The 17,482-nt window shown below is 42.0% G+C and overlaps 1 protein-coding gene across 1 annotated transcript in view; it reads left to right on the forward strand.

The window, feature by feature from the left end:
* The window catches only part of EGFLAM (EGF like, fibronectin type III and laminin G domains), a 208,877-nt gene that overhangs the window by 106,211 nt on the left and 85,184 nt on the right, over nt 1-17,482 (forward strand). Inside the window, exon 6 of the mRNA XM_003776579.5 lies at nt 5,996-6,162. Coding sequence (XP_003776627.2) covers nt 5,996-6,162 — 167 coding nt within the window. The remainder of the gene's footprint in view (nt 1-5,995; nt 6,163-17,482) is intronic.

Consider the following 17,482-nt stretch of genomic DNA (forward strand, 5'->3'; position numbering starts at 1 on the left):
AACATAAGCTTGATCTGACCTAGTTTTGAAGGAAGGAAGGCTTCTTATGGGAGCAAAGAAGGACACATCAGAGATTACCAGGCAAAAGGGGAGGGAGGAAGCAACATGAAAGGCTTAGACTGAGGAAGCCACTTAAGCAATGGCTTGGAGGCAAGAAGAAAATGTTCCTGGAATTGCTTAGAAAGCCTGGAGCTCTGTGGGGTGAGAGATGGATAGGCGAGGGTCACACCAAAAAAAGGCCTTATGAAGGAGCCCATATGTATCCTGAAGGGAATAGGGAGCTATGGAAAGTTGTAAGCAGGAAAGAGACTGGTAGCGTTCCCATCTTTGAAAGATCATGCAGACATCTCAAGGAACACGTAGATGAAGAAGACAAAGTCACCATGCTTAATGAGCTCCCAGCCCAGGAGGAAAGACAGAAGTCTAAAATTGTACTGGAAGGTGATCTAATCAGTGTGATAGGAGAATCAGATTCAAGGCATGGGATTGTCTGGAGGAAAGTCTTTTTAGTTCTGTTTCTGAGATGATGTTTAGAAGGAATAATGTGAGAGAAAATACTTAGGGAGGGAGCCATCAAGTAACCCAGCATCCTCCAGAAGGCATCCCATTGTGGGTTGGTAGGTTCGATGTGGAAAGAAGGAGGCCACAGGTGTCTGTCTGTGCTGTAATTAGGCTTCTGGTCCCCTCCCTCTAAGGCCAGTAGAGTGGCCTCTACGGTCAAGGCTATTCTGGATGTTCTGTTGTATCCCCTAGAGGACAGTTTGCTGCTCCAACAAATTCCACTCTCAAAAGTATTTTCCCAGCAGGATTTAACCAGTTTTAGCCATTTCCTAGTTAACGTCCATGACATGCTTGAGCTTCACTCTTCATCTCAGCTCCATCTTTCTGGAACAGGAGTTCTCAAACCGAGAGGTGAAGTAGAATAGAAAAGAGACTACCACAGGATCTCATGCACAGTAAAAAGGAGAATAGTTTTGTGAAAATTGTTTCAGGTAAATGTGTGTGTGTGTGGTGTTTACTGGGTCACAATGTCCAGTGTATATCTTACCGTGGATCATTCAAAAACACAACTCTGATATGTGATGAATCCAGAGCATGTTTGAGGTTGAACAGGCTTCATTTGCCACGTGTTGGTGTTGAATTCAAGTTCAAGGAACAGATTCCTCTCAGGGGCTAATGACACGGGCTTTCTTTATTTTTGGAGTTGTAGAATTGGAAATGCCATCTAAGGTATTCTAGGGGGAAAAGTTCATTGCAGTGTGTTTCAAATTATGGGCCACAGCACTTCAATGAGTGGCAAGATCAATTTAATGGTCTTTTACCAGCATTTTGTTTTTTAAAAGGAGAAGTAGAAAAGAAAGGAAAAGGAGAGAAAGAAAGGAGAAACATAAGGTAGTAAAGCTAAGTATTTTTTCTTGAAACTTTTTTCAGCTTTGTACTCATATGTAATATACATATTTCTGTGCACAGGTATATTTATTATGGAAAAATGTTTACTTACTGTGACTCAAGGTCAGAGATACTGAATTAAGTGGCTCCCACCCTGATCAGGAAGTCACTTGTTACATTATCATCCCTGATTGAGGACCACCCAGTTTTGCTTTAATATAGTCAACGAGGCCTAGCTCATCCCTTCCAAGACAGTCAGCTTCACTGTCAGTCATTCCTAATTGACATCAAAAGGTTTTCCTGCCATTGGCTTCTCTGTAAGAAACCACTGGGCCTCTTAGTCCAACATGGAAAACACAGAAGCTTTCCACACCATCTTTATTTGTCTGTCTCTTATGTAAAGACACCACCCTATCCTCACTAAGTTTCCTCCACCTAAGCCAGCAGTACCCACTCTTTGGATCCTGCATCAAGTGGAGATGGGTCTAGAGCAACTTCTGCCCACTGATCAACGTAGAGAACCATGTCTCCCTAGGATATGGATTCTGGGACTTAGAATTCCCTCAGGATTCTAGTTCACAGTGACCTATTCAAATACAGTTCTTGAAATGTGCTATTTTGCGCTGGCTTCCTACTGGTCCTTAGAGGTACTGTTTCTGCACTGATGCTCAGATGTATTATATCCCCAGCTTATTAGGTTATAAACTCCCTGAAAATGGAACTGTGCTTATATTTCCGTGGAGCCTCCTGGAATGTAACTTTCGTGATGGGTGCCTGGTTGATAATCATTCATCATTTGCCAATGGACTAGCCCATGGCAGCCACCTATGGGGTTTGACAGTATCAAGAAAAGTGATTGTTCACTAAGATTGAGATTGGCAATGGGCAAGGTAGTCAAAACACCACAAGAAAGAATTAAAACAGAAAGATATACCACCCAGTGGTTCTGGGACTTTGGGTAAATTATTTTCCTTCAGTGACCACGTAGGTAGAATGAGAGACTGGATCAGATCAGTGACTCTCAAAGCTTTTGGGATCATGATTTTATCTTTGAGAATCTGATAAAAGTGAAGGACCCTTTACTTAGAAAAATGAAATGTGTTCATGTATAAAATCCTGCATAAAATTTCTGAGAGTCCTCAGACACTTGGACCAAATGATCTCTAAGATTTCACCCAGCCCTGATAGCCAGGCTGGATTCTAACAATGCCAATGGTAAGTGGCAAAATGAACCAGTTAGTGAGCCCTGATTAAGTGAATTGATGAATTGGATTTTGAGTACCCACTGCTGGCCACATTCCCTATTCCCCACCTGAATTCACCTGCCCAGCAACCTTCCAAAGGTGAGCCACTGATCTCCTGAGGTATAGGGTGCCTGGCCCAACCCTATCTCACTACTTGGCAAAATGCTTGCAGTGTATGCCCTGCTGGTGGCTGCCGATGTTTTTGTTGTTGTTGTTGTTGTTGTTGTTTTTGAGACAGGGTCTCATTTTGTCACTAGGCTTGAGTACATTGGTGCAATCACAGCTCGCTGCAGCCTCAACCTCCCAAGCTCAAGCAATCCTCCCACCCCAGACTTTTTTTTTTTTTTTTTAAGTTTTTTGCAGAGACAAGGTCTTACTATGTTGCCCAGGCTGGTCTTGAACTACTGGGCTCAAGCAATCTACCCACCTCAGCCTCCTTAGTAGCTGAGATTATAGGCATGCACCACCATGCTGGCTAATTTTTTTTTTATTAAACATAGTGAGACGAGGTCTCACTATGTTGCCCAGGCTGGTCTTGAACCCCTGGGCTCAAGCTGTCCTCCCACCTCGGCCTTTCAAAGTGCTGGGATTACAGGCTTGAGCCACCCCACCAGATGGCCAGATGTTCTTCTGTTCCTGTGGGGTGGCAGCCCATTCTCAGTCAACTTCTCACCCTCTGGCCTTTTCATTGTTGAATACATTGCCAAGATAGTGTTGCTATGGTGATCTGACCAACAACTTTGTAGTTAGGATAAAGTGATTTTCTTCAGTCGAAAAAAAGATAAACGTGTTTTGGAGGATTATTTAAGACAATACTTTTGCCTGGTCGTCTCTTTCTCAGCCTCACCTTTGTACTTTTGTACCTGAAGAGACTCTAAAAACACTCAAATAAAAAACTCATGACAAAATCAGAGGCAAAATGTTAAAGGTTTTGAATTGGCATTCAATCTGCATGAGCTTGTCTCTCTCACTCTATAGAATAAAAATAAATGCTAATGATTTCAATCTCTTATTTGCTGGAAATAAGAGTTTTTCTTTTCTGCATTAAATGGACAACATGTACAAAATCATCTTTTTGTTTTGCTGTAGTTTTTACATAAAGATTGTTGCCGGTATTCGCAGGTAGTCCTTGGTAAATAACAGCAGACTGTGAGAATAGATATGGGTTATTTCCTCTATAAATATCACAAGGGAAGCTTAGCAAAGGATAGCAGAGAGTTTTATCTAAAGATCACATCTTTTCTGACTTTACTTTTAGGTATCCCCTGTGGTTTTCCTCTGTGAAGTGATTTTGTTCTAATTTGAGTTTGTAAATGTGTTTCCTTCCACTCACCGAGGTTTTCTCTTTGATGATAAAGTTAGTTTACATGAGAATTCCATCTTTGGGGAAAGAATATCAGGAAAGAGAAACCAGCCCTGCTTCCTCCATGGGCATACCCTGTGAACTCTGCTTTTCCAAACACGTTAACACACTACCCCCAGCTTGGTGAGCTTGAGGAAGCATCATTTACTGGGCATAAGGACTCCATCTGGCTTTCAATCATTCCTGCTCATGAAAACCTGGGCGAGCTCACGTTAAGGAAATCCGCTGTTCACCCTGGCATCTTCTTTTAGCAAAATGAGTCTCTATTTCCTTGCCTGGTAAGTTGCTCATCAAAGACAAACAGAACTTTTTTGTTTCCTGCCTTCCTCTAAATATCTGCGAGCAGAGGTGTTTAACAACAGAACACCTGAGAGGTGGCCAGGGAGCAAGCAAAGGGATGGGGAATCGCCTGCCGCCCACTGTCACTCCAGTTTTTCATCCAGTATTAAGGGTCTTCTAAATCTAACCTCATCTTACAAATCCAAGTGGGCCTCACCATTTATCAGCTATGTGACCTTGGGCAAGTTACTTACCCGTTCAGTGCCTTAGTTCCCTTCTCTGTCAAAGAAAAAAAAAAGGTGGAGTGTTTAATATTAGTACCTACTGCATAGGGCATTTGTGAGAAGTAAACGAGTTAAGGTATTAGAATGGTGCTTGGTAGATGGAAAGCCCTTGATGTTATTAGCCATTAACACAAAGCCTCTACTCCCCTTAGGCCATTCACAGTGTCCGCAGGCCATGCACAATTATTTCCAACTTTTATCTTGTAGTTCTTATTACCTGGAATGTTCTTTTTTTCTCCCCTCCAGCTAGGATGTCCACATAGAGCAGTGCTATCCAGTAGAAATACAATGCAAGCCTATTTGAAAGTTTATGTTTTGTAAGAGTGGCATTTAAAGGGCAAGAAGAAAGAAATGAAATTAATTTCAGTAATATATTTTAACCCACTGTATCCAAAATATACTCATTTGGACATATAACCCATATAAAAACTATTGAGATATTTCACATTCTTTTTTATTTTTCTTTAAAATCCAGTGTACATTTTACACTACAGCACATCTCAATTCAGACACATTTGAAGTGCTGACTACACATAGGGTAGTGGTACCATATTGGATCATGCAGGTATAGAGTAAGTAGGCAGCTATAAGTTACTAGTTCTGTAAATAAGTCCCTTGAATAATGTCTGGTACCTGCTGAGTGTTTACAATTTGATGCCAGGTACTAGGCTGGAGATATATATCTTATTTAATCTTTATGGCAGTCCTCTTAGGTAGATCCTTTTATTATTCTCATTTTACAGATGGGAAAACTGAGTCTTAAAGGAATTAAGTAGCAGCTAGTAAGTAGGAGAGTCAGGATTTGAACTCCAGAGCTCATCCTCCCGCCTTCTGTATGTTACCTCCCAGATGGGAGCTCTAAGCAAAGGTCTGCCTTCTCTGAAGGGCCCTCCAAAGGACATGTAAAAATTCAGCACGTTGGTGTAGCTGTATAATTCGTTAAGACTAAGAATGTCCATGAACAGATTCTTCTTGGGTTTTCCCATGACAATTCATGCAATTAGTCACCCTATAAAACTTATATTTATTTTGTGAACAGATTGTGAATAGATGGAATCTGTGTTCTTCTGACCTCAGGGGATGGGGACTGCCAAAGGGAGGATTGTTTGTGAACATCTGGAAGGCAGAGTCCTTGAAAGTGAATTCCTATGTGAAGATCTTTTCATCATAGCGAAGGCCTTGCAAGGAAAAACGGATGGTCTTTAAGTAGTGTTTACAACTGACCCTAAAAATAATCTACTTGTTTTTATCGGCAGGGACTTGCAAATGATGACTTGTGATTTCAAATCAGGATTACTTTCAGATAAGAAATGTTAACTTACTTTTACAAGTATTGCTTCCAGAGTTCAAATGCTGTTAGTTTACATAGTCAGCTAGCTTCCCTTCCCTCTGGTATTTCTGAACTACTGCTGCTTCTTTTTTTCTAATCAATAAAGGCCAGATTTCGACAAGAGGTGGACCTTAATCCATGAGCGGATCCAGATGGACTCCATGGTTATCAAGGGCCTCGATCCAGATACCAACTACCAGTTTGCCGTGAGGGCAATGAATTCCCATGGCCCCAGCCCCCGCAGCTGGCCCAGCGACATCATCCGGACCCTCTGTGAGTACCAGGGCCCTTCTGAGGGACCGAGGGAGCTGCATATCTGGGCTTGCCTCATGAAGACTCGCTTGACCTGGATGCCGTGCAGAAGGACAGCCTGGAAAAGGGCTCACCCCAGGCTTTCCTCCTGTGGTTTTCCCAGCCATTTGGAAGTTAGAGGCTGTCAACAGGGACACGGGCTGTTTCTATGTCCTGGAGGTCAGCAGAGGATTTATTTTTACATCATCCTTGGGAAGTTTGAGGTCAGTTTTCTTTCACAGTCACACAACAGACCACATAGCAAAATGATGTGCAGCCTTCCCCCTCCTTTCCATATTTTGAGAAAATGAGTTAATCTTAGAACCATAGGAGAAAAAACTAAGGCCCCTGGAGGCTTCAGGGTTCATGTTTGCCTGAAAATAAAGGATATTCAAGCAACATCAACTCCTCTGAATGATGGTCGAGGAGTATCAAAGAAGTTGAGTGCTGACATGGAGCTGGGGCTGTAGCCAATGGTGTATGTTCTCATAGTGCCTAGGAAACACTTGGGCCAGTGTTCATCAAATCACCTGGGGGTTTTGTTAAAGTCAGATTCTGATTTTGGTCCGGGTTTTAACAAACTCCCACACGATGCCAAGAACCATTCTTGGATTGGCAAGAGCTTAGACCACTTTGTCAAGCCCAGCCCATTTTAGACGTTTTTTGTATTTGGAGAGTGGAGGGTATATTTCCGTAAACCCAGAACCCTGTGTAGCAGGGAGAGCTGAGAATGAAAATATTGGCACTTTTTTGTTTGAAGACTCTGATCTTCTCAGTGTTGCCAATACATTCCTCCGATAGAGCCCGGCTGCTCCTTTGGGTCCTCTTTACCCAGAAAAGGTGCTGTCAGTAAGGAGCCAGCACTGGTAGCTGGCTTAACCGGCCAACGTGAAGCCCTGTTTTTACTGGTTAGCAGAGCTGAATAATCTCCTCTCCTCACAAAGCACCCACACAGCTGACTTCCAAGGCCATTGCTGTGTTCAGGGGTAGAGATTCAGGAGGTTCCCCAAATCTGAGGAATTTTGGCTTCTTTGAAAACAACCCCTACCCTAACCTTGAATGTCGGGTCGCCTTTTGTCAAATTAAATTGTTGGGTTATATAGGGAGGCTATACTCCAAAACACACACACGCACACACGTACATACACACACACACACATGCACACACATATGCACAAGCTCATGCACCCTAAAAGTACTATTGATCACCCAGAAAAAAAAAATGTTTTCACTCTTCTTTAGAATTTAGAAGCGTAAACTTCCCAGGCACATTCCAAAGGCTGATGGCATTCTTTCTAGAAGAAATGTTAATGATTCAATTTAAAGGAAGGCCTTGTTTGATTACTCTTTGGCTGAACTTTGTGGACTAGCAGGAGCTAGGGGCCGACAGTACTTTGAAACACTGAGTTCGTCTTTTTGCACTACAAAGTGAGCAGCCACTTGGTGCCATGTCCCCATCCACTCTCCCCATGGAACTCCTGCTCCCATTTCGTGAGCTGCTCCAGGCTCACCTCTTTCAGTCTGTCCCTTAGCTTTCCCTTCTCCATAGAGTCAAGAATGTAGAATAAAGATGAGATACAACAAGCACATGCTGATTTAGATGTGCGCGTAGAGACTGGAGTCAGGGAAGGATGGGTGGGTTGGGGCACCTCTCATACTGTTCCTGCTTTTTTTTTTTTTTTTTTCTTGAGTCGGAGACTCGCTCTATCACCCAGGCTGGAGTGCAATGGCATGATCTCTGCTCACTGCAACCTCCGCCTCCCGGGTTCAAGCAATTCTCCTGCCTCGGCCTTCCGAGTAGCTGGTATTACAGGTGCCCACTACCATGCCTGGCTAATTTTTGTATTTTTAGTAGAGATGGGGTTTCACCATGTTGGCCAGCCTGGTCTCTTTGGCCAGGATGGTCTCGAACTCCTGACCTTGTGATCCACCCTCCTTGGCCTCCCAAAGTGCTGGGATTACAGGCGTGAGCCACGGCGCCTGGCCTCATACTGCTTCTTTTTTAATGGAAACACTGATCTGGTCTTAGAGTTTCTGATTATAATTTCCCCATTGCTGGATCCTGCTTTTCTGGATTGAGTGGATAAGTTATGTGAAAGTGTTTTACAGATCTGTAAGATTTTATTATAGTTGGCCTGTTATGTGAAGTAAAATTTTAAAATTTCAAAGTAATTGTGGGTAGGGAAGGTGGACAAAACCATGCTAACTAAGTCAGTGAAAATTCTCAGTTATGAAACATTCTTAAATAGACATAATTTTATGCTTCTAATATACACAGTTACTCAGATCGAAATAACAAAATTTATTAGATGACCTGTTTCATGAATACAGAAACATGTGCTATAATTAGTATTTCAATCGTGGTTTTTCTCCCTGATCACTTCTGACATTTTGGAAAACCCTTTATTCTGGGATACATTTATATTTTTTATTTTGGTATTGGTTTAGACTATTATTTTGCTTCCAAAACATGCTTTTCCCGTACATAAAATTACCTAATTATCAAATAGCACTATCTGAATTAAATTAAAATTGTTAAATTTTAATTTAACAAATTAATAACAATTTAACGAATTAACAAATTACTTCAAATTAATAAATTTCAAATAATACAAAATACTTCAAATTAATACATTTGAAGTATCAGAGCTACCATTGGGAATGTGTACTATGAGCCAGGCAATGTGCTGGGCACTTTACCTACAAAACCCATTTACTCCTCACAGAAACACTGTGCTGGAGGAATAGTGTCCCCTTTTTACAGATTAAAAAAAATGAGTTTTTGAAAGGTAATGTATTTTGGCAAGATTGATCATTGTAAAGGCAGGACTTGAACTTGGGTTTGGCTGACTGTGAAGCTGCTTCCCTGAGTGAGATGTGTGTGGCTTCCAGTGTATCCATCACCCAAATAGTGACCATTGTACCTAAGAAGTAATTTTTCAACCCCCACCTCCCTCCCAACCTCCCCATTGCCTTTTGGAGTCCCCAGTGTCTGTCATTTCCATCTTTATGTCCCCATGTACCAATTGTTTAGTTCCCACTTGTAAGTGAGAGCATGCAGTATTTGATTTTCCATTTGTGAGTTATTTCACTTAGGATAATGACCTCCAGCTTCATTCATGTTGCTTAAAAGACGTGAGTTTGTTCTTTGTTATGGCTGCATAATATTCCATGGTGTATATATACCACATTTTCTTTATTCAATCAACTTTTGATAGATACTTAGGTTGATTCCGTGACTTTGCTATTGTGAATAGTGCTTCATAAACATGCGAGTGCAGGAGTCTTTTTCATATAATGATTTCTTTTCTTTTGGATAGATGCCCAGTAGTGGGATTGCTGGCTCAATGGTAGTTATATTTTTAGTTCTTTGAGAAGTCTCCATACTGTTTTCCATAGAGGTTGTACTAATTTGCATTCCCATGAACAGCGTATAAGCCTACCCTTTTCTCCACATTCATGCCAACATCTGGTAGCAAAGTTGGCATCAAATCAAATAAACATTCATGTAGATGGTGGGGAGTGGGAGGAGTGAGGATGGGATAAGCCCAGCGTGTAGAAATACCATACTGGCCTCACAAATTTATTCAGAGTAGGGTTTTTTTGACTAGTCATTCTGATTGGTGTAAGATATCTCATTGTGGTTTTAATTTGCATTTCTCTGATGATTAGTGATACTGACCATTTTTTCATGAGTTTTTGGCCACTTGTATATCATTTTTTGAGAAATGTCTGTTCATGCTGTAACCACCCAATGGTTCACCTTACCCGCTGCCTAGACAGAGCCTATTTATCAAGACAGGGGAATTGCAATGGAGAAAGAATCATTCACACAAAGCCAGCTGTGCAGGAGACCAGAGTTTTATTACTGCTCAATCAGTCTCCCTGAGCATTCGGGGATCAGAATTTTTAAAGATAATTTGTTGGGTAGGGGCTTGGGAAATGTGGAGTGCTGATTGGTCAGGTTGGAGATGGACTCCTAGGGGGTCGAAGTGAGGTTTTCTTGCTGTCTTCTGTTCCTGGGTGGGATCACAGAACTGGTTGGGCCAGATTACCGGTCTGGGTGGTGTCAGCCGATCCATCCAGTACAAGGTCTGCAAAATGTCTCAAGCACTGATTTTAGGTTTTACAATAGTGATGTTATCCCCAGGAGCAATTTGGGGAGGCTCAGACTCTTGGAACCAGAGGCTCCATGATTCCTAAATTTTAATTTCTAATCCTGTAGCTAGTTTGTTAGTCCTACAAAGGCTGACTGGTCCCCAGTCAAGAAGGGGATCTTTTTGGGAAAGGGCTGTTACCAGTTTTGTTTCAGAGTCAAACCATAAACTGAATTCCTTCCCAAGGTTATTTCTGCCTACGCCCAGGAATGAATAAAGACAGCTTAAAGGTTAAAAGCAAGATGGAGTCAGTTAAATCTGATCTTTTTCACTGTCATAATTTCCTCTGTTATAATTTTTGCAAAGGTGGTTTCAGTGTCCTTCGCCCACTTTTTAATGGGGTTATTTCTTGCTTGAGTTGACTTCCTTGTAGATTCTGGATATTAGTTATTTTTCAGAGGTGTGATTTGAAAATATTTATCCCGTTTGGTAGATTGTCTGTTTACTCTGTTGATTTTTTTTTTTTTTTGGCTGTGCAGAAACTTTTTAGTTTAAGTCCCATTTGTCTATTTTTGTTCTTGTTGCGTTTGCTTTTGGTTTTAAAACTCATAAGGTATATTGCACATACAGAAATATGGGTAAAACATATATGTGCACTGAAAGTCAACCCGTATGTATCGGTATAGCCCTAGTATTTTACAGCTGTCAGCCCCTTAGATTAGTTAGACCCAAACCAAGACACATAAATGTTTTGAACACTACTCTCCATTTGTGAGGTCAGAATTTCCACATGTTGGGCTTACTCCCTTCTCGTCCCTCTCACTCCTCTCTGTCTCCATGAATATTGGCTTGATTTAATGCCCGCTTTGCTCCTTGAACAGCCACCTTCACAACACAATGTTCAAGGAGATCCTTGAGGCTAAGTGCCTAGTGGGAACCTTGAGATCCCACCCAGGACACAGGCCACTCCCTGAGGTCTTCTGTGGCCTGTTTATCTTAGGGCTAAACTCTTTTGTAAGAAAAGATAACACTTCAGCCCTACTAACTGGGGAAGCTTTCACTTCCCACTGGGCCTATTAATGCCAGACACTATTAGCAACTTAATTGCTTAATGGGGCAATTGGAAGATCTTAGTTGCTCTTGTGCTGGTAGTTAATGAAAGCCAGGGCCCAGTGTTATCATTAACTGGCACTTAGCTGAAGTGAGAAAGGAGGATGGTGTTGGTGGTTCCACTGCAATGTTGAGAAGTTTGTGCAGTGTCCACATCTAATTCCAGCTCCACGACATTATAAGTAGAACAGGAAGTAAAAAAAAAAAAAGACTTTAGTGTCTAGGTCCTCTAACGAGAGCTAGGATCATTTTGGTGACCTTGAATAATAATGATGCATCTACATGTACTTCTGTCTTCTCTTGGGAGGCGTTCCACACAAATCAGCACCTGTTTTGTTTCCAAGAGGAAATACAAAGAAGACCCAAATCATGATCTCTCATTCCTTATCCCCATCCTGCTGTATTTTTTTTTCCCTGCAAGAAAAAAACACCAGCAGCATTATAGTTTCCTTTTGATCTGGTAAATTAGGCAGTTGTTGTGCAGAACTGGGGGCTTTGTAAAAAATGTATTCACTGCATCCACTGGCCACCAACTACTGAGCTTGAAGCTTACTGAGTACATTCTTTCATCAAGTAGAATGAAAGCCAGTTAAAAGGACATGAATGGTAAATAATAGAAATGGCAGAAGTAAAAAAGTCACTTGCGTTTCTTCTTTTTTCCAAAAACGGGAATTTAATTAAAAATAAGTTACATGTGTAATCAACTCTAGGATTATATAACTTCCCCTAGGAATAGAACTTGGTCTTAACCACCAAAACCACTTAATTTCTAGGATACTATCCTCATGATATAAGCAGAGAAAGAACAAATACGTTCTTCACTGAAGTGAATTGGTGTCCTTAGATCAGTTCCTAGTAGATGATACTGTTTCTGTTCCTAGCAAAAGCCATTTTGCTCTTTTCTGCTTCAGGACTTTGGCACCTGCTGTTTCCTGGGCTTTGAACTCTCTTCCCTCAGATCTTTCTATGATCATGCCACCAGCCTCCTCCCTTTCTCCTTTCAGATCCTAGCTCAAATGTCACTTTCTCAGGTAGGCTTCTGGTTTTCTTGAGACAGGGTCTTGGAGTGCAGTGCCGTGATCTCAGTTCACTGCAACCTCCACCTCCCTGGCTCAAGTGATCCTCCCACCTCAGCCTCCTGAGTAGCTGGGACTATGCGCACATACCATCACGCCTGGCTAATTTTTGTATTTTTTGTAGAGACAAGGTTTCACCATGTTGCCCAGGCTGGTCTCAAACTCCTGGGCTCAAGCGATCTGCCTGCCTTGGCTCCCAAAGTGCTGGGATTACAGTCCTGGGCCACTGTGCTCGACCCCAGGTTTCTGTGGTCTCAGCCTAATGCCCTGCTTTATTTTCTCCATAGCACTTTCACTGCCTGAATCTATATTATGCATCGTATTGTCTGTCTGTATCTCCTCTCTAGGATAAGGTCCATATTGGAGCTGGAATAACTTGTTCAACGTTGTGTTCTCTCTTTTTTTTTTTTGAGACAGTCTCGCTCTGTCACCCAGGCTGGAATGCAGTGGTGCAATCTCAGTTCACTGCAACCTCAGTTCACTGCAACCTCCACCCCCCAGGTTCAAGTGCTTCTCCTGCCTCAGCCTCCCGAGTAGCTGGGATTACAAGCGCCTGCCACCATGCCCTGCTAATTTTTTTATTTTGATTTTTAGTAGAGATGAGGTTTCACCATGTTGGCCAGGGTGGTCTGGAGCTCCTGACCTCAGGTGATCCTCCTGCCTCCGCCTCCCAAAGTGCTGGGATTACAGGTGTGAGCCACCACTCCCAGCCATCAAACGTTGTGTTCTCAACACCCTATGCAAGGTCTGCACTCAATAAGTATTTATTGAGTATGTAAATGAGTGAATGTGACTTAACAAGCTAAGAGTCTGTGACTACTTTGGTGATTGGATAACTCCCTACTGCTACTGTATGGGAAATTCAAAGACAAGATGAAAGGAAACAGTTGTTCTAGAAACCCACATAGGCCAAAAGTGAATTTCCCATTGGCAAGGTTCGTAGGCAAAAGTGAACTCCCAGAATTGCAATGTGGTATAAATAAGGAAAAGGTAAACAAATAGAGTAAAAGAGGGAGGAAGGAAAGAAGGAAGGAAGAGAGCAAACCCAGTGAATTTAAATTCAAGGCTGTAAGGATGAGATTCTAATGCTAAAAAGAGTACAGTTTGCTGATAGGGAGTTGATGAAGGGAGAGACATTTTCTAACTCTCTTTCAAACCAAGCCCTCGTTTTACCCCTGTGTTCTTACTTGATCATTATAATAAGCATTAACATTTCTAGACTACCTTTTCCTCCTTTTCCTAATAAGGCTAATTATGGTCTCAGATCCTCAGGGATTACATAGAGAAGTATGAGAGATGTTTTGTTTTGGTTTGGTTTTTGCCATACTGTTCTCCCCATAATCTGTTTCCTTCTACAGTTTCAGAAACATACTCTTCCACTGAGCTGAGACAAACTCCCTCTGGCTCAAATCAGATTTCTACAATAAATCTGATTCCATGCTGTTCCCCAGCACCCTCCCATCTCACCCCTCTTTTCTTCTCTATACCTTCCTGCTTGCTTAGTACAGCTGTCATTGGCTGCGTAAACCCGTTGTCCCTTAAGTGTCTGTGTGTGAGTCTGGCTTTTGCCCAGTTTTGCTCTGAGATTTGGGCCCCTGTGTTTTTCATTGCCCACCTGCCTGGAGACCAGTTACAGCATGCGAGGATCCTGGGGTACATGTTGTCGTAGAGCCACAGAATAGATTTCCCTTATCCCTGTTCGCAAGTGAGGACTCCTCTTTGGCGGCAATGCCCCTGAATAGGCTGCAGCAGTGAGCAGAGGGGAAGCAAGTGGAGACAGAAGGTAGTGGCATGTTCTGGGGATGGCTACGAAGCAATCAGGAAGTGCTCCAAAGTCCCCATGACTTATTAGCACTCTCTAGCAGCTTCCTTACAGCTGCAGCCTCTTTCAATCCATGCCTATGAAAGCTCTTGCCAACCTTTACACTCTTCACTGCCCCCAAGCATCTGTACCTTTGAACAGAGCGGAATCTGGCCGGCAAGTCTGGGTCTGAGGTCCAGGAAAACTGTCCTCTTACTACCTTGCTGTGGGACCTCCTCAGGTCCCACAGCAAGGGCCTCAGCTTCCTCATCTCTAAAATGGGTACAGTAATGCCTGAGACAGGTGATATTTTCTACTTCTCAGGGTTATTTTAAGAAAACACAAGTGGAACAGAGGTTAAGTTATCTGACCACTCTTCAAGATGAAGGAGATGTTAATAGATGTTCCCTCCATGCATAGTTACTAAAGGATGGTGTAGCTGACAGGGGCAGCCGCTGGGGGTTCTGTAGCTTTTTCTTTAGACTCCAGGCCCTAAGCTCTGTTCTTGGAATGGGAAGACATCAGAATGCCAGAATTCAGAAACAGAAGTACAAGAGCAAAAATTTCCTCACTGGGAAGTGGAAGAATGGAGGAAGCCCTCTGAGTTAGCTCCAACAGAATCATTAGGATGGGGCTTGGTTGTGTCGAGGAGGGAAGACTTTCCCTTTATCCACAGAGGGTTTAATAACTAAGTGTATGAAATAAGTGGACAGCAGGCAGATTAAGAGGAGAAAAGGTACACACATTTTTTTATATGCACAGGGGCATCCAAGGAAAAAAAGTGAATACCTCCAAACCCAGTGGGATCTAGAAGCTTATAGACAGGGGAGGAAGGACGTAGAGAACACAGGGGAGAGCAAATGATGAATGGAGCCTCCAAAGAATAGGTGACAGATAGCCCACGACAGTCTGTCTGGGTGTGGTGTTAACCCCCAGTCTCCCCTCCTGAGATAGGAGTGAATCTTCCCTGGTAATGAGATTCCGGGGAGGGGATCCGTTGGCAGTTGCATTCCTTTTGGAGGATCAGTCTTCAGGCAGATAAGAGAAGTTCAGAGAAAGCCCCTCCCTGAATGTGCTGCTCCCCGGGTGCCCTCGGTGTAAAGCAATCAGCACAGCAAAGTGGCTTGTGTTGGGGGGACATTTCCTGAACTCCTTCAGTTGGCTGCTTAGTTTTAAAAGACTGCAGTGATCAGATGTCAGAGAATTAAAACTGCAAGTCACAAGCTCTGATAACAATAAAATTTCATGTCTCTTACCACTTAAGCACATTCTAGACTCAGGCAAAAGGAAAAAAAAAAAAAAAAACTCTAGAGTTACAGTATCGTGCTGCTAGATTTGTTTGCTTTTAGTCTTCCCAAAAATAACCATTTACTTAGACAACAGTCAGCAAATTTTTTCTATAAAGGGCAAGATAGTAAATATTTTAAGATTTTTAGGCCAACTTTGCTGTCATAGCAGGAAAGCAGTCATACAATAAATAATTATACATGGCTGTATTCCAATAAAACTATTTATGCACACTGAGATTTGAATTTAAATTTTATGTGTCACAGGAAATTATTATGCTTAAACTTTTTCCCCAACCTCTAAAAATGTAAAAACCATTGTTACAGCAGGCTGGATTTGGCCCATGGGCCATAGTTTGCTGACCTCTGTACTATACTGTTTGGGCATTTTTCCCTAAATTTTCAAGAAATTTTTCAGAAAATTTGGTAAATCCCCTTTTAGATAGCAATTTGTCAAGCTTTTAAGGAATCAATTAGCACATACTAATGAACTTGTTCCCTTCATAGAGCTCTCTGTGATTTAATTTTCACATAAATGCTCTTAAAGAAGAGACCTGGAGAGCCTGCAATCCAGCTGCTTTGGAACAAGTTTGTGCTGGTGACATTGGAGAAAGACAAAAAGCAAACTGAGGAAGAGGTTCCTTTGCTAAGCATTATTCCAGGAGCATGGGATAGGCCAATACATCGGAGAGCTTCATGGATTTGTAAATCTTTAGAACGTGAGATGAAAGAGGGAACAGGAGGAGCGATAAATAATTTGTTTCACTCATAGCCTAGACAAACCTGCATTTTCAGTTTGCATTTGAGCATGAACATAACTTCAGATGTGATTTTACATTCAGGGTGTCCTCCATGGCAATCGCTCTATTGATTTGCTGATGCCTCCATGCATGTAAATCTGAGCAACGTTCATTTGCACAACTTTATTGGCTCTACAGGGAATGATTCACTTTGCTGTTTAAATACCTATTAATTGCTCTTCTGAGGCCTTTGTGCATCTTACATTATCATACATTTACTTATAATCAGGACACCGATATTTTACCCCCTCTGGCTAGGTAGAGAAGAGAGACTAAAGCAAATGATAAGGAAATATAAATTTTCAAAGGAAAGGAACTCACGGTGCTCTGATTTCAACTGGAGCATCTGCTCAGTCAGTCAGCTGATATTTCATGGCCACAGAATATGCAACTATGTACTGTTTATTCCACTCAATGGATTTTTAAACATTAATATATTGAGGTGATATCCACACACATACCATGCACAAATATCTTACCTATTTTCACTTTGTTTCCTTTTATTTACTTAATTATCCATTTTGTTCTCTTTCCTTCATGCTCATCGTGTCATGGCTAATCTTTTCTGTTCTTTCCTTTGGAGCATTTCTTGCTTTTATATAGTTCTTCATTGGGATCATTTCTTAGCCTCTAAATTCTTGAATCGTTTCAGTTCTTTGATAAGAGTAGGGCCACAGTTGTTGTTCAGCACAAAAAGAGGAGGTCTATGAAATCAGCTTAACACAGCGACAGACACATAGGAGGGATGCAGTGCATGCTGGCTGAGTTTGATGGGTCTCATCTGATAATGCAACCAAATATGAAACACTTATGTACAAATATAAATGAGAAGCAACTGCGGGAGAAAAGATGACTTTTCTAGGGATCTCAGTTGTCATCAGGCTCCTGGCACGAAATAGAGGCATAAGTACTTGGATGATTTGAAGCAAGTTTAATGAGGGGACTGTTTGCAAAAGCTTGGTCATGTGCTAATTGGGACCAGTATCCAGATGGAAAGGGAGGGCCATCCAGCAAGAGCTATGACCTTCAGACGTGTCCCATGACAACCTCGTAGAGTAAAAGTTAGGGGAACACTCTGACTCTTTTTCCTCTCTCTTCTTTCTTGCTGGTGCTTCCTAATGGGCAGGACACA

This window comes from Pongo abelii, chromosome 4, assembly GCF_028885655.2.
Source record: "Pongo abelii isolate AG06213 chromosome 4, NHGRI_mPonAbe1-v2.0_pri, whole genome shotgun sequence".
In the NCBI taxonomy this organism is placed as follows: domain Eukaryota; kingdom Metazoa; phylum Chordata; class Mammalia; order Primates; family Hominidae; genus Pongo; species Pongo abelii.